The 26,752-nt window shown below is 40.6% G+C and overlaps 2 protein-coding genes across 3 annotated transcripts; both read left to right on the top strand.

The window, feature by feature from the left end:
• Positions 1-1,977: 1,977 nt before the first annotated feature.
• On the top strand, positions 1,978-25,085 carry RB195_003244 (uncharacterized protein; the record flags this gene model as incomplete). Of its 2 annotated transcripts, XM_064200819.1 has the most annotated exons (14): positions 1,978-2,194; positions 2,561-2,718; positions 3,082-3,172; positions 3,247-3,302; positions 5,841-5,973; positions 8,177-8,332; positions 8,461-8,553; positions 9,916-10,071; positions 10,209-10,372; positions 12,229-12,303; positions 17,804-17,944; positions 20,284-20,422; positions 24,613-24,767; positions 24,891-25,085. In XM_064200819.1, the coding sequence occupies 14 exons, from the start codon at positions 1,978-1,980 to the stop codon at positions 25,083-25,085; spliced, it is 1,929 nt and encodes a 642-aa protein (XP_064056699.1). The 2 variants fall into 2 exon arrangements, with proteins under 2 accessions (XP_064056699.1, XP_064056700.1); XM_064200818.1 differs by lacking the exon at positions 1,978-2,194 and having other exon boundaries at positions 2,626-2,718; positions 24,961-25,056.
• Positions 15,088-15,336, top strand: RB195_003245 (uncharacterized protein; the record flags this gene model as incomplete). The annotated part of the gene is made up of 1 exon (XM_064200820.1): positions 15,088-15,336. The coding sequence occupies one exon, from the start codon at positions 15,088-15,090 to the stop codon at positions 15,334-15,336; it is 249 nt and encodes an 82-aa protein (XP_064056701.1).
• Positions 25,086-26,752: the final 1,667 nt, after the last annotated feature.

Consider the following 26,752-nt stretch of genomic DNA (forward strand, 5'->3'; position numbering starts at 1 on the left):
ACCTTAAAGAGAGAAGAGCATCTGCATTAGCAGAGGGAGTTAGGTCTCTGCTGCTCTAAACTTCCAAGTTTAGACGTTAAAAAAACACCTTCTGAAAGAGAAACAGAAACATTACTGTGCTGAAAAGAGGAAAGAAATGTCCTCTCGTTTTTCACTTTGACCTTTTCACGATCTCTTGGATCTTTTGGAGGAAGGTAGAAGTGTTATCTCCTTGATTGGTTGTTTTATGACGTCCGATATCAAGATAATCCTTAACTAAGGGTAAGTGGAAACAGACTGCGGCGAAAGTAATTCAAAACGTGTAAGAAAATTATCGTTGGTCCTTGTCGTGCTTATCAGAATGCTCCAAACTAGTGGAGAGCAATTCTACACTATAGAATTGAAAATATTCTATCACAAGTCACAAGTATCATATCACAAGTCTGAATAATATATCATATCACAAACTCATGATAGACCAAGTCGAATGTTTTTTTGTAACGTTATGTTACAGTGTGTTTGTCCACTGGATATCCTAGATAGATATCAGTTGTAAGAACACGCTGTTCACTGATAACAGTAGTAAGAACACATTGTTCACTGAGTTGTTGTTGTGGTTAGGTTCATTTTTTGAGGAACACCACTTCGAAAGAGAACGGTTGCTGGTCAGCCATTATCTTCACCGTTGGCTTATCTTTTGAGCAAATTAATACTGATGTTGTCCTGCAGAACAGCTCCTCTTCTTGGGCGCTTTTTTTTGTTGAATTCGATTGTCTAAATTCTGGAACATTTCTTTCATTGTCAGCAACAACGTTGTTAAAAATATATTTTTAATTCTATAGTGTAGAATTGCTCTCCACTAGTTTGGAGCATTCCGGTAAGCACGATAAGGACCAACGATAATTTTCTTACACGTTTTGAATTACTTTCGGCGCAGTCTGTTTCCACTTATCCTTAGTTAAGGATTATCTTAATATCCGACGTCATAAAACAACCAATCAAGGAGATAATACTTCTACCTTCCTGCAAAAGATCCAAGAGATCGTGGAAAGGTCAAAGTGAAAAACGAGAGGACATTTCTTCCCACTTTTCAGCACAGTAATGTTTCTGTTTCTCTTTCAGAAGGTGGTCGTCTTCTACGTCTAAACTTGGAAGTTTAGAGCAGCAGGGTCCTACCTGCCTCTGCTAATGCAGATGCTCTTCTCTAATTAAAATCTTTTTTCATAACTACTCTTCAAAGCTTTGCAAACTCTCTTGCGAACTTAAATTTGGTTGCGAGCACGGGTCTACGTGATGTGTCGGTTCGAGAGCTTTCGGAGACGGATGTTGGTTACTTTTGAAGGCCTAGTTTATTCGTGCAATCGTGAAAATTCATAGATAGGCTGCTAATAATATTTTGGATGCAACAATGTCTTCTTGGCCGGCTAAAGAGACTGATAAGTATCAAATAATGGTCGTTTAAACAGGTCGTTCTGTGAGCTCCGCAGAATCTTCTCATGACTGCTTCTTGGTAGGAAAAACTCATCGAAACAGATGGTCTGATTTCACTTGGAACAATCACATTCTATGTTATCTTTTCCCTGTATCTAGGCAATCGTTGTGTCGAATTAAACTACACTGCGAACGTTTATTATGACCACACATTTCAACACTTATAATCATTTATATTTTTTTCTAGTTGAGAGTGGAGCGGTCATAGCACAAAGTATCTTTATGTAATAGGAATGCTTTGGAGGTCCAAGACGTTCCCACTAGATAAAGATACTCCAAGAGTTGTACAGGAACGAAAATTTCTCCGTTTTATAATGTCACGATGGGAGAGGGTTTTGTCAAGGTAACAAGATCTCATCCAAAATATTCAATGTCACTCTCGGGAACACGATGCGAAGACTGGAATTGGGTAACGTGAGAGTAAATGTTGATGGCTAGCATTTACACCATCTTCGTTTCGCTGATGATATCGCTCTGATGATATAAAGCGTCAAGCAGGTTGAGTGGATGCTGGCCGAATTTGATGAAAAGCAGAGAGAGATCGATCTTCGGCTGAACCTGGACGAGACGACGTTATTGAGGAACGAATGGCTTTCTGAAACATCATTCCGAACATTCGACGGAACGAATACATCCGAATCTCCCAGCTTTATATATCTAGGTCGTGAAAGTTCTGTGATCATCGACCTGACCTCCGAGCTGGCTAGGACAAAACTATCGCTTTGTGAGCATTTAAGAGCATCAAAAATGTAGTGAAGACGGCTAAGAACATCTGGGACCGTGCTCACTTACTCAACATCATCGTTCTTCCTGCTTTGACCTACGCTTTAGAAACCTGGACGTGTCGCAAGCACAAAGAAAATGCGATCAGAGTCTTTGAAAGCGCAAATGAAAGGGTGATGCTAGGAATATCCTGCTTTACACAAGGCAAAGAAGAGATTTGAAGTCCACTCCTACGTCACCGATCGAGGATCGGAGAGGCAGCCGAGTATGATAAGAAAAGTAAAGTTACATGGGCCGGGCATGTGATGCGGTTTAACGACATTCGTGGGACTAGAGCCGTGACCAACTTGATGCCACGTGACATCAGGCGCACCGAAGGAAGAGTGCCGACCAGATGTTCAGATCTCTTTCAGAAGTGATTCAAAGAAAAATATGACGCTCTTCGATTCCCTCGCAAGAAAGAAGCCACTGGGCAAATCTTCCATGCGATCGGGAGAAGTCAAAGCATTACCTATGTTTGCACGGGTAAATCGACTTAGAAAGAGAAAAAAGGTAACAATGGAGTTAGTAGTTGTTTTTGACATTGTAGTTTGCATTATAAAGATTCTAACAGAGCCTTCACTGTCGTCTCTTTCGCTTCCTACACTCCATATGTCATGCACTTAGTTGGCCTACTTCTTGGAACACATGTAGTGCCGCTTTTAACTCGCCGAATCTGTCGAGGATACTTCACCTCATCTCCCTCAAATTGCTCAAATTGATTGTTCGAAAAAAAAGATTGACTGAATCAACTACGATCACAAGGCTTTAGAGATGATTCCAATTTCTTTGTTGCATGATTTAGCAAAAAAATTACCTAAGCAATGCTTAAAATTCTGCTTATTCCAGGCTATGGAGTGGGAAAAAAGGGTCAATGGTTACCAATTGAGGATGTTTGCGTTGTGCTTTCTGTTTGCTCCTTATATTACTGCAGAATCAGGTTTTGGCATGCACTGGCGTGCTTTTCTATTTCATCACTACCAACATTTCTACGAAAAACCATTTTTCTTACAGAAACATTCATGAAATTCTGTCTCTCTCCATCTTATCAAGGAAAGGGTGTGTTGGAGGTAAGAAAATTTGTTGCGAGTTCTTGAAACAGTTGTCTTTACTGAATTGCTTGAACCAGTGAAAGGCTGTTTTATTTAGTTCCCCTTGCTGTGATGCACTAACTACACTTTTTTCCTCTTTGAATGGGTTCCTCATCGTCTATCATGTTTGTCCCCCCCTGGATAATCATAGCTTGAGCAGATATTCGTCGTGTTAAACGTAAATAGGTGTAAAAACGCAAGAAGTGACATGACTGAAACTTACCTACATGTACCTAGAATGTTGTTTAGGCTTCGTGGCAGCTTTAGTGCCGACTGAATTCAACTTTTTCTATGTATGCTAAATATGAGACGAGTGGCATCTCGTGTTTTTGCAACGCTTGTGTGTTTGATGAGTTTTAAAGCTGTGCATACGAGGTCAGAAGTACGGAACGACTTGCGAGTCGCAGTGTGCTCTCTCTCTCTCTTTTACCTAATCGCGTTGATCTCATTTTCGAACACTCTTGCAAAGAACTTGTAGACGATAGGCAGGTTGGCCGATACTAGTCAATGCCGTGCATAATCCTTTTCTTCCTCCAACTTCCGAACTCTTCATTGTCGTTTTTCTTCAATTTTTCTTCAAATATCCCGACACCAACTTAGAAAATTCATAACTTCTGGATTTTTTCTGTATCATTTTGTAAGTGGGGCGGGCTTACCGCAGTGGAGGTCCACTGTGGCTGCACGGTTGAAGGTTCGACCCGCTCCCTAATGCTAACTAAACCTTTCGTCTCTCTGAGGCCGATAAATTTGTACCAGACTTATCTGGATAGATATCGCGGCGACTAGGCACATCGGGTTGCTCCCGCAAGTCGCTGTATAGGCTAGTTAAACCTCAAACGATTCCTACTTGAAGGGAACGTCGTGATGTGAGACCCAAGCGGATTGATTAACGACAGAAGCTTCAACGTCTGCCCTTTATGATGGCTTGTTAAATTTCCAAGGAAATTCGGAGATCACGTGTCCATATCTGCCCAGGAGGAAAGCTAATGCAGCTCTCTAAATATTGGAGTAAAAGTTGTGAATGACCTTTTCGTTTCTCATACTTGGCGCTGTTGTTATTCTGTCTTTTATCTACAGTTTCAGCCAGTAGTATTCCATTTTTTTGAGAACTTCTTTATTTCTTATCTGCAAAGCATCGCGTCCTTGTTCGTAAGTTGCCGGCTGCATACGGCTTCAGGGTCGATCCACGTATTAGTTTATTAGTTTGGAACCTTCCGGATTTTTGAAAACTTCTTTATTTCTTATCTGCAAAGCATCGCATCCTTGTTCGTAAGTTCGTATTAGTTTGAAACCTTCCGGATACAAGCAGCTCCAGGTGATATCAAAACTTCGAGCTTCCCCCATGAAATGAAATCCACATAGAGATTCTTATGTGCTGATCCATTGTCGATATTGTCCATTTTGGTGTCTTCTAAAAAGCCAGCTAACCGAGCAAAAGGTCCATTTAATAAAATTTCCGGGACTACGATTAGTGAACTTAGCGGTTTTTTTTTTCGTGTGAAAGAGAATATTTTAGAAAGAATTTCTTCCGTTTTCTTGTAAAACTTTGACTCGACAGCGATATCCGTTAAAAACTTTGTTTGTAAATGATGTTATTTTTTTCATTACGATACGTTCCAGTAACATTACGATACCATCCAGTAATCGGGTAACTACCACATACAGTGCAAGAGAAGAGCTTGGAAATGCGAGTTTTTACGGATGCTTTCAGTGTTGAGCTCGAAGAGTCTCCTTCCTTTTCCAATCCATTGTATGGCGTGAGTTGCAGTAAGAAGTTCTCAGAAAGTCTCCTGGACTTAATTTTAGCATTGAAGTTTCATAAATGACCTATTGTAGTAGGTATGATCTCGTTTGAAGAATTTCTCAGGGTTCGTACAGAAGGTGTTTTCTCGTAAATTGCGAAGAAGGTGGTCAAAGCTAATATTAACCGGATTTATTTAGTTAAAGGAAGCCTCGACTTTCTCTTTTACGTGAGTTACGGTGGACGTAGTCAAAGCTGGCAATTACTCACATCTTTTCACCCGTAGGCATCCCAAGTTGTCATTAGGAGCCGATGTTCATTGTCATACTCGTGCTAACGAGAACACCAATACCATCAGCTCTTCTAATGTTGCATGTTGCTTGTAATGTTTCTTCTTCAGCGTCACCGGCTGTGTTAAGCGGTTAATTACGTTTCGTCTCAGTACCTTGACGTCTTGCATGATCTTCTTGGATTGGATCATCAAATCTTCAAAGGTTTTTCTCTATGCAACCGAAATGAGATTTGTTTTCAGATAGTCGTCAAACCTAGATGACCTCTCTTTTCCGTCCGGAAACCTAGATGACTTCTGTGAACTGCTCTTTTCTGGCGCTGCACAGACAAAACATGCTCCTTCTTATTACTGTATTTGGCGTTTAAATTGAAAACAACAAAGAGGTTACCTACCTCTGCTTTCACAAGCCTTTCGAATGCACATTACATCCTACCGTAACACAAATTTACTTCTTTGTTTTCTTTTTGAAGTGCTATAGTTTAAGAGCAATGGCCGTTGCACAGTGCAGTATCCCAAAAGGATGAACGATAGGCTGAAAGCGGAAGAATTTTGTTTGAGAGCTTCGCCATACACTTTCGTCGAGGCTGTTCCCGGAGAATCAGTACGATGTGTCTTTGGTAATTAAACTCTCTTTGATATACTTCAAATATTCAAACTTATGCAGCTATTGAATTGCCAATATACAATGACAGTTGGAAAAAACTGATTGCACGACACCGATAGAAACACATTAGTCTCCAACGTTCTGCAAGGGAATGAAAAAATACAACGAATGTTAGAAGAATTTTCAGTATTAAATCCATGAAACAGTATAAAATTGTGCTTCCAGAATGTCGGAATCTTAGTGTACAGGGTGCTCATGGTTATGAGAAGTGCAGTGGTAAACTATGACTAAAAGCAGACTTCTTTCCGAATGATACACATTTTTCCATTGGGTCTTTGTAGGTTTCAGATTAATACCTGGTCGGACGGTATCGACGAATAATGTAAACGGCAGAAATCGAAAATTTCCATGGGTTTATGGGAAGAAAACACAAGAGGCTAAAAGCGATTAAACCTGAAAAGACATTGTGTACAACTTGAGTACTCGTTAATCCTCGATGGAACGAATTTACCTCAATGCTCTTTTAATGTGCATTAAGATCTGGATGCCAAAAAGATGAGCGTCCTGACTCTGAAATTAAGGTGGCGACGATGAGGAACAGATCACAGAAAAGAACAGATTGAGGTCATATGAAAACTTCACAAGTTCAGTGGAGGTGACAAAGAATGATCTGTACCGTTCCATCTCTTCGACAGCACAGTTCTTTCTGTTTGTGCCATCTATACGTACCATCAGCTTGTGCGCTCTTCAAAGGTGGAAAGTGCATTCAGTGTCATGGACAGACTGATACGTAGAATATTTCGTGCAAGTAAAAGAGGATTCGAAGTTCTATGGGTTGTCAAAGACGCTGCCATCACGCTCTTGCCGGATATTTTTTTTTTGACGAAGCCTACCGAGAAAAAATGTGTTGCTCTTTCTTGACTCTTGTCTCTTTAGAATAACAAGCGGATCAGAAACGCTTAAACAACTCCGACACGAGATGAAAACGAAATTAGTGAAAACACTTCTCGCACCTGCTCTTCAAACTAAGGGTCGAGAAAAGGGTGATGAACACCAAACGATGTTTCTGCTGTTCATACAGTATGGAGTTAAACAGCGAACTTTGTCCCACATAAATAAATCCCACGGCGTCATTCAAAGTTTCGTAGGAAAATTTTACGATGAATTTTGCAAGTATACCTTTGTATTTCGCTCACCTTTCATACGCTACCTTTCCACTGTAACTGTTTTGCCGTAAATCCGTCTTGTCTGTTAGTAGTGAGACTACAAAGTTACTGAATAAAGAAGTTACAAAACGTTTCGATTGAGAAATCAGAAAAGAGAAAAATCAGAAAAGAGGTCTTCATTTATGAGAGATTTCGCTTGTGTGTGTGTTCTGTTAATGCGGGGAAAGTCAGCGAGATTCGCTCCTTTAGTCATCGCCGGGATCGCTGTGTGGTTCCTTAATTTGATTACAATTACAAGGATTGGTGTTCTTCGTCGACAGAAATCATAGGTGTATACTAAAAAGTGTGCGACACATTATATTCGACTTTTAGATCGCAATTGTGCTAGACAGGAGCAATTCGCAAAAGGAACACTTGCTACTTTTTCTTTGGCACCTTGAGAAGAGTCTAAAATACTCTACAATTGCCTTTTCTCTTCTTTTGCTGTTAAGTGAGGTGCTGAATTCTGATCTAATCTATTTACCCATTGACAGATAATAATTTCATCTGACTTCGCGCAGGAGTATTTTTACAGGATGTACAAATAATAAGTCGAATTTTTGAAATTATTTTATCTCTAGAAAAGCAAACTCAGTATGCAGCTTAGAGATTTAGCTATGCAAGCTGAGTTAATTAACACTTAGAGTAATTTCAAATGCAGTTAAAATTCTGCCACCACCGACCGAATTGTGCCTTATGACAATTGTCCTAACCTTGATGTGATATTTAGAGCAAGAAGAACACTAGAACATTAACCCACTTATCAGCAATAATCTGCGATGGGAATTTCCTGAAAATCAGGTCTTCCATTCCAAATGGTTCATACCGATTTCATCTAATGAATAGTGTCGAAATTGTGTGTTGTGCAGAACGCAATCATTTATATATATATATATATATATATATATATATATATATATACTATCACTTATATACTATATATATACTATCACTTTACAATTAGTGAAAATCAGTCTTCTGAGACTCTGTAAACAGATAATCAAGTTCCAGTAAGAGAACACGTTTGTGAAGACCACGAGGAGGATCTTTATGAAAAATGCTTCATCGTGAAACAAGCGATGGAGGGACCATTCAAACCTGATGCTTGCCCGAAGGAATACACTTTACATGTTGTCAGTGGCAAGATAGAGTTACAGTGGCTTTCTGGCAAGTGCACCGTCCATTCCATTCTCTTAAGAATGAATAAGTTGGTGAAAGTGTCTCAATAACCTACTTCCTCTATGTAATAGTTACTATTTTTCAAACGTCAATGAATCTGATTGTACCTTTTTCAGTTATATTCAGAAAATATCCCAGGGTATGGGTTGGAAATAAAGGAAGTTCTACCCGCGTGCTGAAACCAAAAGAACAAAGAGGATCAAAAAAAGGTATAAGTCTTGTTCCTAGAATGACAACTGAATAGATATATTGACACCAACCAGCATGATGCAGCAGATTGGAATTGCCCAAAAGCTTTATAATTGCGCTGAGTAATAATACTCTTGCATCCTTTGTATCCGCACTTCTAAGATTCTTCTCTGCTGTTTTAACGGGATATATTCCCATTTTTGTGAGAAAAGGATCGGACGTTGCTATGCAGGAACTACTACAGATGATGAGTTGAGCTGGTTGCTTCAATACTCATGTAATCATGTTGCGGAGCTAAGAGTCAACTCTTGGGTTCTATTTGAGAATTGCTCGTGATTTTGCTGCTCTACGATCATTATCGCTTCATTGTGCTTGCCTAAAAGACACTAGGTGAGTTTCATGTGCTGCAGTCGAACTAGCGCAAATAGTTTTTTGTGTTGCTCATATTTCATCCCCCTTTATTTGTGGGAAATTTTGCTAAACTGTAGCGAGAGGATCAAATTTATCCTCTCTATTTCCGTTTATGATATTGTTGAAAACCATAACTACTCGGAAGTCAAACTACCAAAGGAAGATGATTTTCTGTGGTCAATTGGCGGTTCAAGATGTGGATACTTTCACGTCTCATCTGCCTCTGCGCAACATTGAATTATACATAAAGTCCTCCATTACGGCATACCGTAAGCACCCGACCCGAAGCCGAAGCGAGCAGCCGTCTAAATAACTTCTTTTCCATACAATCAAGCTTATTCACTACCGTAGGCGGTGCTGCCTATGTCTCCGATCCGTACATCATGATGGGGTGAATGAAATTGCATGGATTGGTAGATTCATAGTTTGACATTGTTAACGATGAATTACGGGAACTTCGAAGTGAAAGCAGAGGTGGCCTTAGCCCATCTCCGCTGACGGCGAAGATTACATGAGAGCCTCTTGTCTAGGTCTGGTTATCATTTCAAACGATGTTACACATCCAACTGGCGTTCGTACTGCAGCAGTTACTTATTGATGCAGGTCATCAAGGAGCCGAACGAACATTCTTAGTACTTCATCGGACCAAAGCGGGTTGAGAAGACGGTCCTGTCGAAGAGAGTCGACGGTGGCTCAAGAGTAAAGAGCACCCAATTGCATTGATTTTGAATACCGCTGCCTAATTTTTAGACCCGTCGCACCCCCATATTATAGCTTTCTAGCGTCGAGACACCAACTCGACGCCGGTGGACCACCCCACTTTTTGAATTTCGTTACTGATACACACAGACAGACACACGTGACAGAATAAGCCCGTTATTATATACATGATCATGATCATGATATCTGAATATGAAAAGAAGATAAATGAAAAATTTAACCTGACAATTTATATGTGCGGCCGGTTACAGGTAATAAAAACTCAGAAAAGAGTGATAGGCCAATATTCGTTCAATTGGCGAAAGGATCATTCGGCGGACTACGGCGAGGAGAAGCCTATTTCGCCAAAGCCAGTGACAAACTGCCATATTATCTGTGCTCTAAATCCGCAGATGCGTTTCAAGAAAGTTGGTTTTGCACTTTGCTGTAGTTTCATCCTTATTATTACTCATTCGTTATTTTCACTTTTTCTCACCTGCTTATGCTTGATACAAATCTATGTTATAAAAATACTTCAATCTTTTCCAACAAGTGTAACTTTCAGCTTTTGCGGAAGCAGGCGAAATTCTTGAAATCCTTGGTTTTGAGTCGGGAAGCTTCACTGGCAAAAATGGTGAAAATCTTTACGTCGTAAATTTCGGTAACTTGCATGCCGTGGAAGCGAAACGATATGAAGCGAACTTCAAAGAACTTCACAGCACTTGCAGGGTTAGTTTTTTCTTAAATTGATGTCTGCGAGTTTTATGCAGATGTCTGTTGAGAAATGTTTCCATATTACAGAACATTTTCGTATTTTGACATTACCTGGTTGAGAAAAAGGTTTTCTTGTACGGTCGTATATCCACATCTCCCTCACTTTGAACCAACCCTTTGTATTCGAGTGGTTGCTCGGGTTACCTAGAAACTTCATGTCCCACTCTATAAAAAGCCGAATCACTCGAAAAAGGCACCTTGGGTCTGAAGGGAAGAGAATATGATTGACAGGTCTTGTTCATGTCTGCTTTGAGCGAGCAAAGACTAGAAGTACTTTCGAGTGTAAACTCTAGTACCTTATTCTGGTGCTTTTGAGGGTAGCGCAGCTGTAACGGAGTCGGTATTGCTTCACTGGTTGCTGCTCTATTTCCTTTCTTTCTCATCTTGTGTGGTGGTCACTTAGCAAAGAAACAGTTTCAACTTCTACGTGGTGCAGCTTAGAAAGTGGACTGGATTGCCGTATATGTCTCTCAAACATTTTTCACCAGAAGCAGCGTTGTTTTCTCTATTTCAAAATTGAAACTGTTTCGTTCATCATCTCTAAATCTTAATCAATTTCTGTTGTAAGAAACTGCAATCCTTCCTAAAACCACTGTCGTAAATTCTTAGAGAATGTGCCCATTTGGCTTCTGTTCAGTCTGCCTTGAAGAAAAGAATTAAAGAGTTGTCTAGACTCGTTGTGCTACGGATGAAGATGTTAAGAATAAACTGTGTAAAGTTGATCAATTTGCCGATTCCGACACGAAATCGTCTGAGGTTTATGAACCCATGGTGGTTGAGGATTTGCGAACCTGGTAGCTCCATCAAGCTTTTCCAAAGAAGTAAAGCACCAACTTATCGACTACGAATCAATTAAAAGAAGAAGTCGGAGATCCTAACGCTTTAGAATGTTGTAAAAACATTTTGTCTGCTTTTTACATATATGTTATTTCTCAGTAGCACTTCACAGGGAATCTGAAGTCTTACTAAAGACACACCAGTACGTGTCAACGCAACTGAAGTGTTTTCGTGTTCGGTTCCAAATCGAGTCAGCAATAATGAGGAAACTTAAAAAGATAGTTCCTGGCGATTCCCACCGTTTTGATTTTCGAATTTTTTTCTGTATTTCCATCGGGTTGCCATAGTGTAAATGCTGCGGCTGGAAGGCAATGGCAATGATGGGACAGCGCAGAGAGGTGGGTAATAGGCGAAGGCGGAGGGTTTGGTAGAAGAATGACACTTCGTTATTCGTTCATGTCTTGTTCACAACAGCTGTCGAGGTGAGAAATGCCCGTTTTCCGTAGATGTTCACTGCATCTTCTGAAACAAAAAAAAAACAGAAAGAAAGAATGTGTCATGTATCATGTGACTATTTATGTAGCTAGAATATGGCGGATTTTAATTGGTGACCAAACACAGAAGGGATTTTTCTCCGCAGCAGTGAAAGAGTTCTGTTGCTTGAAGATAGCTAGCACCATTTGAATTAGCAATACTTTTTAAATACAGTAACAATCAGAAATCCACAAACATAATTCTGTCATTTTCACATTTCATTGATCTAATGGGAGATCGTGCTGTAATAAAATGTTTGAAAGTCTATACTGCACGTGTTGTCCTGCCTTTGAAATAGGCGAGGAGGTCGAGAGGTTATACGGAATCACCAACATTCCTGAGTACTTGATATGAGAAATCGCTAAGCTGAAGCAACACAAATTCTTTTTGCAGAATAAACATCGAGATTCCATCTCTTTTTGGTCCCTACTCAATTACAATAATACGGCTATGCTGCAGGCTTTTAAAGTAAAATCTGTGTGATTGACTACCTAATTAAGATACTTCAAAATGGGTTCGTTGCCGCTCAACATGATTTCAAAGATAAGAACAACTTCCAGAAAGCTTTGGATCTGGTAAGTATTTAACAGCGATGTTTTTTTTTAAGTGAAATAATTATTAAATGCAATGAAATTGGACTTCTTGGTTATAAATGTGAGAAAAGAGCAAAGACTTTTGACTACCTTTTGCTACGATTAAAATCCAGCTTATTCATTCGTTTAACATTTGTCAGAGCCGAGAAGGTCAGAACATTTGTAACACTTCTTTTCAAATGTTTTATCCAGAACTATCTATCATCCGTTAACAGATCGCATCCGAAAAATAAAAACCAAAAAAAGCTGAGGTTGTTGTGGTTACCTAAGTAGCCGCATCGCCGCTAATGCTAATTAGGATGCGTCCTGCACATGACCACTGAACGCTTAGAACTGAACTCGCGAAGAAGATTGACCCTGAAGTAATTACCTTAATCCTTACCATCGACCATGCACTATTCCTTCCTTATTATTTTTGAACCTTTAGCGTTTATCCAAAACGCTTGGAAAGTTCTGAGAGCCAAAATTTTGTGTTCTCGCGATAAGATAGCAGCAGCTAATTAAAGAAAATATTCTCATGACACTGCCTGCGATTAGCAGCGAACTGTGTTGCTGCATTTGAGTATTTCAACCTATTTTGATGTTGTTTTAAACAAACAAAAACTGGTCATCACCTCATCTTCGTAAGATCTTGAAACCGGCCACCCAGAATCGCTACGGTTAATCTAGCGCAACGCATCGCGAGTTCTTACGTTAACATTTCTAATGCACCGTCTAGGCCACAGCAGGCCCCAGTCCTTTTGCTTAGCAAGAACATGCCGCAGTGGATGACGGATAAACAAACTTCTGCTTATCCGGCGACTCTAGGAGAACGATACGGGCAAGTTTGATGGGGTGTGGTCTCAAAAACCAAGTGGTAGTTGTCAAAATACCTCCCACAATGTTTAAGAAGCAGTTCTTTTTCCGATGGAGTGTACGATCGCTTCTTCCTCACTCCACATTGTGTCGCATATCTATTCGGCAAGTTGGAGACAGCGTGGTGTCTGGTGCAGTCTAATTTCGTGATAAAAAAGTGTGGATCAATATATTGGCCAATGAGACCACTTTGTGTTAATATAAAAGGGTATGAATGGGATATGGGATGAAGTGTTCGAATGCAGCAGCCGGCTTCGGAGCTCATCGGAGACTTTACAAACTCTGCTGAATTTGACGACGCTGAAACGTTACTTGTTGTAAGAAGTGTTAACAATCTTAGCTCCTGCTTCTTTTTTATAACCGACAGATTGTAGTCACCGCGCGAAGATTCGGGTGGAAGTGAACTTTTATGCTTTTGAGAAAAAATCGGGAGCCTCAGTGTTTGGGAAGTGAAGCTGTATTATTAGGTTGTCGCTTATTTGTCCTTTCGTGATTTTCTGGCTTTTTCTTCATTCCACTATGAAGATATTTCGATCAGCAAACTTCTCATCAAGGTAGTTCAACGACGTTCAGCAGTCAAATTGGTATTGTTGATTTTTAAATTCGTATAGATATTAGGTTAATAGAAATCAAAATGACCGAGGACTAGAATTATGGGGCGACACAATAAGTTGACCTGACCAAGAGTCGAACTCCTTTTTCTTTGTCCGAGTTAGTATTCGAGGTTGCAGAAATGAGAAGAAACATGTACCTTTCCTAAGCGCTCCAAAGAGTTGATTTAGGCCTCTCTCATTCCAGTGAGGTGAGCCACGAATCTCAGTAGAGCAGTCATAGACGGTTAGTAGAGATGCTGCGTTGCGCGTCCCCAATTGGCGGGTAGGAGGTTAACCGCTAAACAGAAAACAAACAACGTTGTGCCTAGGCTTAGACGGGGTGCATTTAGGGACTGGTTCCTGTTTCCGTATTGCCAGGATTGATTTGTAATATCCTTGTATCTCGCACGTCGGTCCAGCCAAGACCTTGTAATCAAGTGACTGCGAAGTCCAAGAGAGGTTGCCTCCAACAATAAGGCTCCACTTGTCCCCTTCGAGAGGACGCATCGTTCCCAAAAAATCTCATGGGACTAGAGGGTAATAATCTGGTCATGAGTTTTGAAATTATGTGCGTGTTACAGTAATAAGAAAGACTCTGACCATGGAGAAAAGCCTGATACGGTAGCGCCAGGAAGAAAGGTTACATGATTCATCCTGGGTAAGAAAAAGGACTACGGTCCTTGAAACATGATTAAACATGAACATGAATAAAACGCATGCACGCCTATGTCAAAAGCGACTATTGAAGTTCAGTGCTATTGATCAGGTTATTGATCATGCAAACCATAAAGATTAAGGTGGACGACATCGGACTGACGGAGGTGATACGAAGCCGCCCACATAACGCCCTTTCAGAAAGTGGAGAAAAACCGTTCTTGGAAACATGCGACTGTAGAGGAGTCAGTGGAGCTGGTGTGCTTATCCACATGAGCATGTCAGAGAACATCGGCGCTTTTGAACAATATAGCTGAGTCGGACGTCTGCGGATGAGAAGATGTGATTCAACGCCAGCTTCGATCATCTTCGTCGCTTAGGTCTCGACATAAAGGAATACAGTGTGATTAACAGGAGGCGAAGCTTTTCGAGTTTATCATGACGACTAAGAGCAGATAAAGAAACTCAAGTTCCGATCCCTTTACCACGGACGAAGAAGGTGACGGGTACTGTAACGGAGTTGAGCAGATCATCTTCAGTAAAGGGCGTTGTGTGACGGATGTCGTTGTTAAACCGAAGTTCTACAAGGTATCGGACCCAGATTCTTTTCTTTCTTCACACAAAGGAAATCTTAGGACTGTCCGTCTCTTAGGAAAACTCCGCAATGGACGACATCGACGGATTACGATCGGGTCGAAAGCCAGAACTTTTCAAAGTTACCAAGAAACGCCTCTCTCCAGAAACTCTCGTGCTAACAAGCCAGCGTGGAGCAGGGCGAATTGCTGGCAGACAAGATCTAAAGTCCGAGCTTGGCTTATTTTGCAGAGAGCCGGTAAAAGAAGACCTTAGAAAGATCAGAGCCAAGGTGTTTTTTAAAGCTGCGGAGGCAGGAAAGAGCATTATTTATGCCTAAAATCATCCACGATTTCTATGTACACTGTTCTTTTTTTACAACCATGTGTACTTACCTCCTCACCATCTGAGGGAAAATGGAAATGTCATTCCAGGTTTTCTTCCTTGCAAAGTACGACATGCAATCATGTCGGTCAGAATCAGAAAATCGTACGGCACCCGGTTCAGATAGAATAAGACCGAAACACCTGAAGAACCTTCCCCCAGTACTCATCAACACCTTAGCGAGGCTCCCTACACGTTACCTGTCGGAATGGATGGTTTCTAAATAGTGAAAGACCAGCAGACCATAAGTACATAAAGGCACAGTGAATTCACGACCGGAATTTTACCATTCTATAAGAATATTATCAGAATATTATCATCGTCTGGGATAACTGGGAGCTGGGATAATACGACACGAGAGTGAAGATTGATGGCTGGCATTTACACCATTCGTGCCTAGCTTGATGGCTGGCATTTACACCATTCGTGCCTAGCTGATAACGTCTAGCATCAGCCAAGCGGAACGAGTATAGCTGGATGCCCATTTACGCCCAATGGAACGAACATATCCGAATGCACCAGCTATACTTAGATACAACTCGGGAAATAAATTTGAAGAACGTCGTGATTCTCCAGCTAGGCAGGAAGAAAGGCTTGGAAAACGCACAAAATTATCTACGATGTAGCGAAGAAGACTTGGAACACCCATGCTTGGTTCTTTAACCCGGCAGTACTCCCTGTCTTGACCTACGCTTCAGAAACCTGAGCACTCCGCAAGCAGGAAGAAAACGCGGTGAGCGTCATTGAACGCGCAATTGAGAGAGTGATGCTAGGAGTATCCCGTTTCACGTGAGTGAGGGACGAATTCGAAGTTCCCTCCTACGTCAGCGATTGAAGATTAGAGACGCCGCTGCGTTGGCCTAGGAACATAAAATAAAGTAGACCGGACACGTGACCGTTAACGATAACCCTTGGGCCACAGCCGTGAGCGACTGGGTCCACGCGCTATTAACCGATACAGGACGACCGCCGACATGGTGGTCAGACTTCTTCACGAAGTCCTAAAAAAATTGATGCTCTTCGTGTCCCACGCGAAAGGCTAAACAACTGGGCTACTCTAACGCGCTATTAGGACAAATGGAAGAATTACTGGCGTCTGCTCGATTAGTTCGAAGAACTACGGGAGTCGTGGCAATCAGAGACTAATGATGAAACCTTCACAGACGCGCGTGTCAACGATCGTCAAAAAACAAGAACTAATTTAGAATGTATTCAGAATGACAAGTTCAAGAAATGTTCGAGACATCGGTGTAGAAGTAGGGCGAAACCCAAAAGCTGTTTTCTTTTCTTTGCATTATTTTTAAAACGACTTCTTTCATCGATGGTATCACTCTTTCATTCTGCTTCTGTAACATGGTCTATTTAGCTAGAACAACTTTGGTTTGGGACATCAATTACTCAGTGAAATTCTCGTTGCATGAAGACTTCAAACAGATCGCAGGAACTGCGATCTGTTTGAAGTTGGAAAGTCACTGACTTATACGGTTTATTCCCAGTTTCCTACTTCTTACATTGCAGTGCATTAGGTATACGTCTGTCACCGATATATGGATGTGTTACTGGGTTGTTGTCAGCGTAATTTCGATCCACCAATTTCATATAAAATTTGAAAATCAAACTCACGTTCGCATTTTGCTATAGAGGGGAATCAAGTCGCGGTAGTAGATTTGGCGGATAAGGTTGCCGCGTTTGGCAAAAATATCGTTAAAATCAAGTTCATGGTTCCTAAAAAACAATATTAGCGTAGCCTTTCTGTATTACCGCAAACAGATTGTAAGAGCTTAACACATGGAAAAGGTAAATTAAAAATTTGAAATTAATTGAAATGAATTAAGGTGGTTCTTCAGTTCACAGTCATTTAAACAGAAGTGCTGCAGTAAAAATGAACCTATCACGCAGACTCAAATAAATATTATATATAATATATAGAGTCTCAAATGTGGGTCTAGGCCAGATTCGCGTGCATACACTCTACCATGATTTCAATTCTTTCGGCCATTGCGTTCGCAGAGTACGTTACTTCTCTTCTTCAACACTTATGAAGCGTGGATTCGTGTGTCATCCATTTCCAATTTTATCAGGCACAATTACAGCGAAGCGAGAATTAATATAACACATGCTGGGATTTCCACTGGGACACAGGGGGTCAAAGGCGAAGTATTCTTGAGAAAATTGTTCAGGAGATTTTGGGTTTGACCAGAAGCCTTTTCCATAACCACGGATGCAAAATCCTGTATACTTTGTTTTCTCTTTCGTAGCACTAAGCACTCATTCATCTTGAAGAAAAAGAAAACCCCATGAAACAAAAGTGTTGATCACCGAAAGTGAATTTTTGATAGCGATCAATATTCTACCGCTTATACTCTTTCATCGCACAGCTGATCAGTTCTTCTTATTAAGCTATCTATCGGTTCGCTGTTAAGAGTTATAATATGCTACCGCGAGCAACAGTGGGACGTGAATCCTCGTATACAATGGATCCAAATAAAGATTGCAAGAAGGAAGAGTTTATTCAAGAAACCAGGAAGAAATGGAGTTACTTTGATGAGCAGGCACAACCCTTGGTAAGCCAATGAGGCCGGGTTTACGTCTCGACTAAGAACTTATGAGGAAAATTTATTTATTTTAAATATATTTCTACATATTTCTTACTTTCTGACGTGTCTACAACTGTTTGCATCAAAGCTCAACGATTTTAGTTACGAAGTAGTAACTTAGTACGAAGTTAACTAATACACGTACTAGTAGAGAGTAGAGTAGAGAGTTCTGCTCTGGATTGATGCTATAGTATACTCGTGCGTGTGCGTAAGCGCGTGTGTATGCGTGTTTACGTATGTTGTTGTGTACTAAACTGTGGTTGCAGTTTAGAGAGCAGAGAAACCAAGATTGTCAGGACTCCACCTTCAGCTAACGTTTAGGCCTTGTCGTTTAGACCTCGTGGCCTTGGTCAGCTTTTGGAAAGTCAGCGCATTTGTAACGTATGCTGCTGTCAAATGCATTAAATCTGAAACCACCACTTTATAAGAGATCATCGGCAGAATGAAGAGCCTAAGGGTCCGAAATAGTTGTGATTCTTCCAATAGACGAGTCGCTGTGATATTGGCAGGACCACAGTCTGATAGAATTTCTCCGCTGATAAATTTTAGTTAGGGTAAATTAATGATAGTAATTCATATTTAATAAAACAAATTTTAGTTAGGGTTTGACCAACATATGACCCGTAAATCAAGACTAGGTTTCTTCGGTCACGGTTATGTCTTATTGCTGGTATTCATTTTTATACTTTTACTTTTATCTCCCATCTCCTACTCCTATTTTTTAAAGAGAAGCGGAGAATTGTAGGAGTGCGCTCTGTATCATCTGAAACAGAATTTCTTGCTCTACGAGAAAATTGTGTTATGAATTTTATTCTCATTTTTTTCAGATAATTAAAACACAGTTCAAACGAACAAAGCAGAACATTTTCGGCCATCTGTTCTTTGCACTTAATCAAGTCAAGAAACAGTATATAGTATCATTATATTTATCGTATGTCACGTTTTCGACAGAAAACAGGATCGCGTGGATGTAGTGTAGCGGTTAGAGGTTTCGCTTCCTGCACGATCGATCGGAGGCTCGAATCCGCCCTAGTGCTCCCAAGGCCTTTCATCCCTCCAGGGTCGATAGATTGGTACCAGACTAGTGTGGGAGGATAAAAACACTGACTTGACACATCGGCTAGCCACTGCAGGTCATTCTATAGACAGTTTACACGTTCGTAAAACTCAAACTGAATCAATAATTCTGAATTGAAGTAAACGTGGTGGCGCATCCTAAGCGGATTGATTAACGCCAGGAATTTTATCCTTTTTTTTATCATTTATTTCAGGATTAAGTGGCAGAAAACCTATCATGTGATAGGTGAAGGAGGTTTGGAACGATGGAATAGACAACGATAGAAAATGCACCTTTTTAAATTACAGTAGTCCTCTTTTGTTTAAGAAAATGGGAGAAATGGGGAGTGGGGGAAATGGGTGAATTTGTTCTCGACGCACGGCAATTGGAGTATGGCCCATATTTGAAGTCAACAATCCCATTTTCAAAGACAAACGACGAGTTGTACTATAGAAAATTGCTTTTTCTTCACAGCACCAATCTAATCTTTAGTGACTTATAGTCGCTATTAATTATAATTATATGCGATGAACAGATAGGGATTATGTTGCGCTTTGTTCGCTTAATACCATATTTCATAATTAATCTAAAAGACAAAACAGACAACAAAATTAAAAATGTCAAAACACTATCCCCTTGAAAGGAGAGAATGTCTCATAACATGTCGTCAACAGTTTTAAGTTCTATGTGCACATTAACTCTGTTTGTGGTTGTGTCCACTTACGCGACTTCTTTAGATAGTTTTCCCCCCCCCCCCCCCCCCTTTTTTATTTTTTAAACAAAAAATTTTTTTTTAAAAATAGGTTTTTTTATTATTTTTTTATTAATTTTTTTTTTTGGGTTTTTAAAATGTGGAACTGACGCATTTAGGAAACAACCATAACCAATTTTTTTTATCAATCCTGGAATCTCTCCATGAAATATTAAATCAGTTTCTTTCGTACAAAATGCCACTCTTTTCAATTTTAAGACTTTTTAAAAGTATAATTTGCTGTAAAATACGGAACAGTACGACGAAGGGAAGAAAATAAGACGAAGACATAAAATACTGGAAGTGTTGAACAGATTTTAGCTACCAAGCAGCTAGGTGTTCTAAAAGATAAAGAAAAAAAGTCACCATTGTTCATTGCGTTCTCCTTTGGAGAGTTGTGGAATATTCAACGAAAAAAGATAAGATAGTGTTCTTAAACTGATCATGTAGTCGTAGGGGTGAATCATTGTGTTTTTAAGAGGTTGAGTGTTCGTTTAGCAAGTCAAAAAGGAGCATTGGTGCGACAAATTTCCGGACAATATGTGTGCGGACACACCACGAATCACCGCTGTTATGCACAAAGAAGGTTACATTGATATGCCAGCGATGGCACGTCGTCCAATATTATGCGCGTCAGGTTGGAGTTTTCAAAAAATTTAGTTTTTTTAAAGGTGTTCTCATCTCATCGTTTTTTTGATCGTTGATTTTATGGCAAAACAAAATAAAAATACACAAGACACAGGTAGGTGCCTGTATTTTGTCTGGATGATAATGTAATTATGACGATGTGAATCTTCTATGTGTGTATTTATGTATCATGTACGTGCACAGTCACTTACTTATGGGTTTCTTGACAATGGAGCTGATACCCTCGTAGTTAGTGTCCTATTTCATCTTACAGAAATTACAGGAATAAACAAAGCACAAACTTTCAAAAGAAAATGTCCTACTCGAAATTTTCCTGCTTAATGACTGACAAGCGACTCGATATTCATGAATTATGTGCAACCAAACGGAGCAAAGTTTGAACAACTTACCCTTACTTAAGTATAAACAACTTACTTAAAGGCATCACCCCACGAATCTGAGGTGGTACGGATTTCAGGTGGAGTATTCGTGTACGGGGTCGTAGATTATGGAGAGGGGAGTGATTCCGTCCATTTCTCCCTAATTGCCGTAAAAAAACGGTCCGGAAGATGCGGCGCCGCACAGGGCTGGCGCGCTCCATTCAAACTCCTTGCTATAAGGGTATCTTAGACTTTCAATGAAATTTGGAGTGGCAAGATGATCGATTGATTTTTAACGAGCTGTGCACAAGTTTGTAATTTTGCTGATTTTACCCCAAATCATCGATCATCTTTAGAGCGTGAAGTAGGACGGTTAGATAAACAGCGAAAAGTATGAAATCTGTTGGCGACCAAACAGATAAATCTCTGGCCTTGATTTTCAACTAAAAGTGGCGAAACGAAGTGTTCACCCTTAGATTGCAGTGCACGAGGTTTGGAGAAACTTTGTAGTGACCGCTTTTTGACCAGTCACCCAAGAATTAGTGATTCTGATGTCTCATTCAAGTCAGAAGAGCCATTCTAGATGGCGTGGGTTCTAGCATACTGAAGAAGTATCTTTCATATGAAGATTTCCAGGGGGCATCCAAATTGCTTTCAGCGATTTTCGAACCAACGAAATAGATTTGTGTGGCAAAATCATAGCTCTTGTTTTGAAATTGTTTCTTCGGCGCCTTAGTGCTCTGCAGGCCCTCAATGCATCGTTTTCTGCTACTTATTTTTCGCATGATCTTCGGTAATAGTGTAACGATAGCGCTGTTTTGCCGTCACAACCCAAGCAAGAAATTGAGTAGATTCATGTAGTCTCATGTAATCCCTGGGTGGGGATAGTAAAAAGTAAGGAGTAAAAAGTAAAGTATAATAATAATACGGTTTGTTTTGCATGACTACTGTCGTGCAAGCAGTTATGAACTAGCTAATACTTGAAACTGTTTGGTAGTACTTCTATATTACTCACTCTAGGAGAAGTGGGAGGACGGGGGCGGGGGAGGGGAATTGGGATCACAACGTTATCCTACCGTAGTATTTGTTCAATGTTGTAATGCTTGGATGCTCGCACAACTCAATGTCGTTTTGCCCAGACTCTGACAGTTCATTAAATTAGAAATTTTATCGGCTATAGTCGACGAGTCCCTCCTCCCTTCAGGTAAACATATTTTGGCGCATGGAATATGTTGTTAACTGCAGCTTTCCTTATTTATAATGAAGGAGTACCGAAAAAAAGGAGCCAAAAGTCGTTTGTTAGTTTAATTGACGCACATTTTTGTAGAGTACGTACCGTTCGTGATTTCAACCTGGAAGTTGAAAAAGATAACCATACATCATCAAGCCTCTCTCTTGTAACTTTCTATTTCTGGCTACTCCGTACTGACAGTCCAGCGAACATTTGCCCGTGTCCAACTCCCCTGGGAAAATAAGAAAGAAGTTGTCGATGTACCGTGGGTAAAACAAAAGGCTAAATTCTAGAACAGATGTTTCACTTTTGGTCATGGAAAAATTGTCTAGAATAGCAGGAAATCTCTACCTCTAAGCCAAAACTCTAAGTCGTGCAAAATAATTCCTCGACCATCCGGAGAAATTGCAGTTGTGGAGGAGAGCGAGAAGAACCATCCACTCTAAGATAGCTAATCCTTGAAAATTGTTGTCTCATGTTCTCAAAATTCCATGGTTTTTTGAGCGGTTTAAACGTAGCCTGCACTGCAGAGTCATTAGACACATCCATGTATTATGCCTCGATGTCGGAAGATTCCGGGAGGCATCCTCTTGTCAGATGTGCAGTGCAAGCAGTCTAGAAATATAACGCATCTGCTAAATGGACAGCACATAACTTAAAAGGGTTTTGGAATCACACTCTCTCATCTCAGGATCTCTTTCATCTTGATCTTTGCTACGATTGCTCTTCAAATGATGTAACAGGCGCCAGTCATCATTCGATTTGATCTGAACGCGTGCAGAAGTAAGCCAGTGGTTACTCGTTTTGTGAGCATGAACGTTTTTTTCTAAAAAAAAAGTTTTTTTCCCTTTTGCATGTTTAGTTGAAGACCGCTGCACATGCTTCGTTAAATTCGGCCAGCATTCGCTGATGCTAGATGTTATCAGAACGATGTCATCAACAAAGCGCAGATGGTATAGCTGCCGACTATCAGCTCTCACTTCCACATCGTCCTATTGCTACTTACGTATTTCACACCTCAGAGTACCCGTTCAAGTTTTAGGAAAGATTGCATCACACCGCCTAATCTCTCTCTTCACATCGATGATGACGTTTTTGTAGACTTCCAAAACTCCTACGCTGAACTTACTGAGCAGTTCTCAAGAAACGTGTGTGCACTGAGTATTGACGTTGTCCAAGGCTAACACTACCGCTTCCATTTCAACTGAGTCGAAGGGCCTTTTTCAAATCGATAAAGGTGGGAGATAACGGCATTTTGTAATCTGACTATACCCACGTTGAGTTTTGGAACAACCAACCTGCCAATCTCCCATTTTTCAGCGCCTTTCTCTCCACAAGATATTGAGAGCTCAGAAAAGATTTAGCGGTTGTTTTAGGGAAGCACTGATGCACGAGAATTCCGGAATTTCTCGGTGGTTATAGAACTCTCCGTTTTCCTTGGCAGTCGTGAAGGTGCTGTTCGGGCCGATCATATTCTTAATAGATGTTGGGTACAGCAATATTTTCTCAAGAACAGGCTTGGGATGTGGAGAGGTCCCAGTTAATAAGTTGACTTACGCAGAGGATGGTGTCGTCTTACGTTGGCGAGTCCGATAATGTTCTACCTAATCTTCCCCGGATCGCATCATCACAACCTCAATGGGATTTCCATTGCAACCGCACTGCATTGCATGTACAAATCGTCATCCTGGTGTTTTTCTCTTTTTTGTAACCAGATTGATCGTGCATCCTCGCCGTTCCTGGCGTTACCGTACCAAGAGTTCCTACGGAGTCAGATGGTACTTTGATAGTGCTGATGCGTCTTGAGTCTAATTTTGCAACTTATGGGAACAGGTTCCAGGCTCAAGTCTCATTGGTTTTGTGGAAAGAAGCTGCGTCTTTCTGGAGTGACCATGAGGAGATTGTCTGTTGGAGACTACTTCGAATGACTTCTCTTGCACCTCCTAGACACTAGATAGTCTTTGGGCAGGACCGATTATAAGATTATAAGTCGATTATAACCGATTATAAGTCAGTTTAGGGGCAGCAGCAACAGTGAGTGTGGTCCTTGAATAAGCCTGGTCTTAGAGCAGTGGCGAAATCTCTGTTTTGCGGTCCTTACTCCGTTACGTGTGACGCGCACCTTGTGACTAGCCGGCTGTGTTAACTCCAGGGAAAAGATTGGTGGGAATCCTTTCTATACACCGGGTTGCCCTTCTGATTTGAATAAGACACCCGAATGTTTCGCTTTCCCAATCAGGCAGCTTTCACAGTTCAGCTTTTCCAATATGAGGTGAATATTCAGGGGAGTTGCTATTTTTATGATATAAACGTTTTGTCTATTCAGTTCCGGAAAGATTTCATCCTTTAAATTGTGGATCGAATCAAACGTGTTAAACTCTAATGAAGACGACGAATGTCAGTCATGTCAATCAGTTGCCAACTTCGTGTATGGCTACCCCAAATCAATGCTTTCTATAGAGGTCCGGGCATTCATAGTTGTTGTGACTGCTTACGAATGAAGATTTCCGAAAACTTCAGTTGAACTTCAGTTGGATTATTATGTTGACGTGATCAAAGCAGTGGCAATAACCTACAAAATTTTTGCAGCTGGTAGCGCGGATCGCGGAAAACCTCCTCCACGGCGAGAAGAAGTCTGTAATCGTGCTGCCCATTTTAACAAGAACAGAAATCGTTGCGAATGCAACGACCCTAAATCTGATGGCAGAGTGATGAAACCAGAGCTTTATGGACATTATCCTCCCGTATGTTACCTTTTTAAATGCTTTTTAGTTTCAGCAATTTCAGCAATCGGCACCATCGAGCGTTGCAGGTCAATAAATATAAATGATAATAATAGGCCAGGTTTTGTGTATATTCTATTCAAGATGATGGTTATCCCCTCCCCGCAAAGCACACCATCGACTCATTACCAGTTCAGTTATGCAGTGCTTACAGGGGTGGTGGCCCCAGTGTTTGGATACTATCATCAATCATCAATATTTGGAAGTATCAGTCGTTGCAAAGTCTATGTCGTCGGCCTTGATGGTTTAAATCTCTCTTACTTCAGTACTCAACGTTGAAAAGTCGCCCAACCTTTGCCAGTCTAACTTGTATTGTGTCTAACTTGAGTTCGCTACTGTAGTTCTTTTTCGTTTTAAGACGGCAGCATGATGCAGTCGGCATAGAGTAGCGTTTGTGATGTTTCTACAGGGTTGTGAAGATCTACCGTCATTGTTGCCATACTGACTCTGAAGAGCGGTGGAGAGAGAGCAAAGCACTGACGGAGCAATGGAATTCCTCCCATAAAGGCATCACCCCACGAATCTGAGGTGGTACGGATTTCAGGTGGAGTATTCTTATACGGGATAGCAAATTATGGAGAGGGAAATGATTCCATCCATTTCTTCCTAATTGCCGTGAAAAAGGTGAGAAAGCCCGAAAGATGCGGCGCATGCATAAGGCTGGCGCGCTCCAATCGAACTCCTTGTAGAAAATAGTGTGCCGGAGCGCTCGAAGCCGTATCTTCCGGACCGTTTTTTACGGGAATTAGGAAGAAATGAATGGAATCACCTTTCTCTCAATAATCTACGATCTCGTATACGAATACTCCACCGGAAATCCGTACCACTAGAGATTTGTGTGGTGATGCCTATAAGCTCGTACCAGAATGTGCTCGACTCAGTGGGATAACTAGGAGGATTTGTATTCATCCGCGTCCCATTTGCATTTTTCAAAATGAAGAAGACTTAGAAAGTAGAAAATTTTGATTTTGATAGAAAAAGTTTTCCCATGTGACATACCCACAACATAACAGCGTTGCATCAGGTCAATCGTCATTATGACCTCAATTATTAGACATTCTCCAAAACTATACTATACATTTCTTTACGTTCGGAGAAAATCAAAATTTTATCGAATTCTCTGTGTCTATCAAAAAACGGTACCGCGCCTTAATAGTCATCTTCGTATCAGAATAGAGGATCTCAAGAAGTCCATCTGATCTGAGGATTCTTTCTTTAGATGAATATTTTTCTTTCGCAGCTGATCTGGTTCTTAGGGAACCTCGGTAGGGAAGATTCTGAAAACCATTTTGAAATTAAAGGGAAATTTTAGTCTCATTCTTAGTTCAAAAAAAGAAGTGTGAAGGAAAACTGCACTAGAACCTCTTTGAGTATCGGACATGAACTTTGTTTCTAGTTTTTTTTTTCACAAATCAGTGTGTGGTAGGTATATCTTATCTTTCGAAGAACCACATTTATTTTGAAAAAAAAAGACTATGCAAAAATTAAATTGCATCGTATTTAACAATTGCAAAGAAAAACGAAAAATCTTTTTTTCTGATGCTTACACATAGAACTGGGAGGTAGCGCAGTCGATAACAGGATCGGCTGCGACTATACGATCTATGGTTTGAAACCGTCTTAGTGCCAACCAAGCCTACGAGCTCAAAAAATGAGTGTCAGCATTGTCTGAGTGGACAAAAACACTGGCTTGACACAAACATTGCCATGCACCTTGTCTTTTTCCCTTTTGCCGCTGATGTGTCACTATCCACTTTTCTATTTGCTCTTCTTGTTGTTCTTCTTCTTTCCTCCCATATCCTATTCCATTCTCCTTCTCTTCCCGCTTCTTTATTCTCGCTTCACTTCTTCTTTTACAACACAAAAGACCCCTTCTTCTAGAAACGTCCCAACGTACGCCTATTTCTGATAGGAAAACTACAGTATACCTGGGATTGTACCACCAT

The sequence above is a fragment of the Necator americanus genome, chromosome IV (assembly GCF_031761385.1).
Source record: "Necator americanus strain Aroian chromosome IV, whole genome shotgun sequence".
NCBI classification, from domain to species: Eukaryota; Metazoa; Nematoda; class Chromadorea; order Rhabditida; family Ancylostomatidae; genus Necator; species Necator americanus.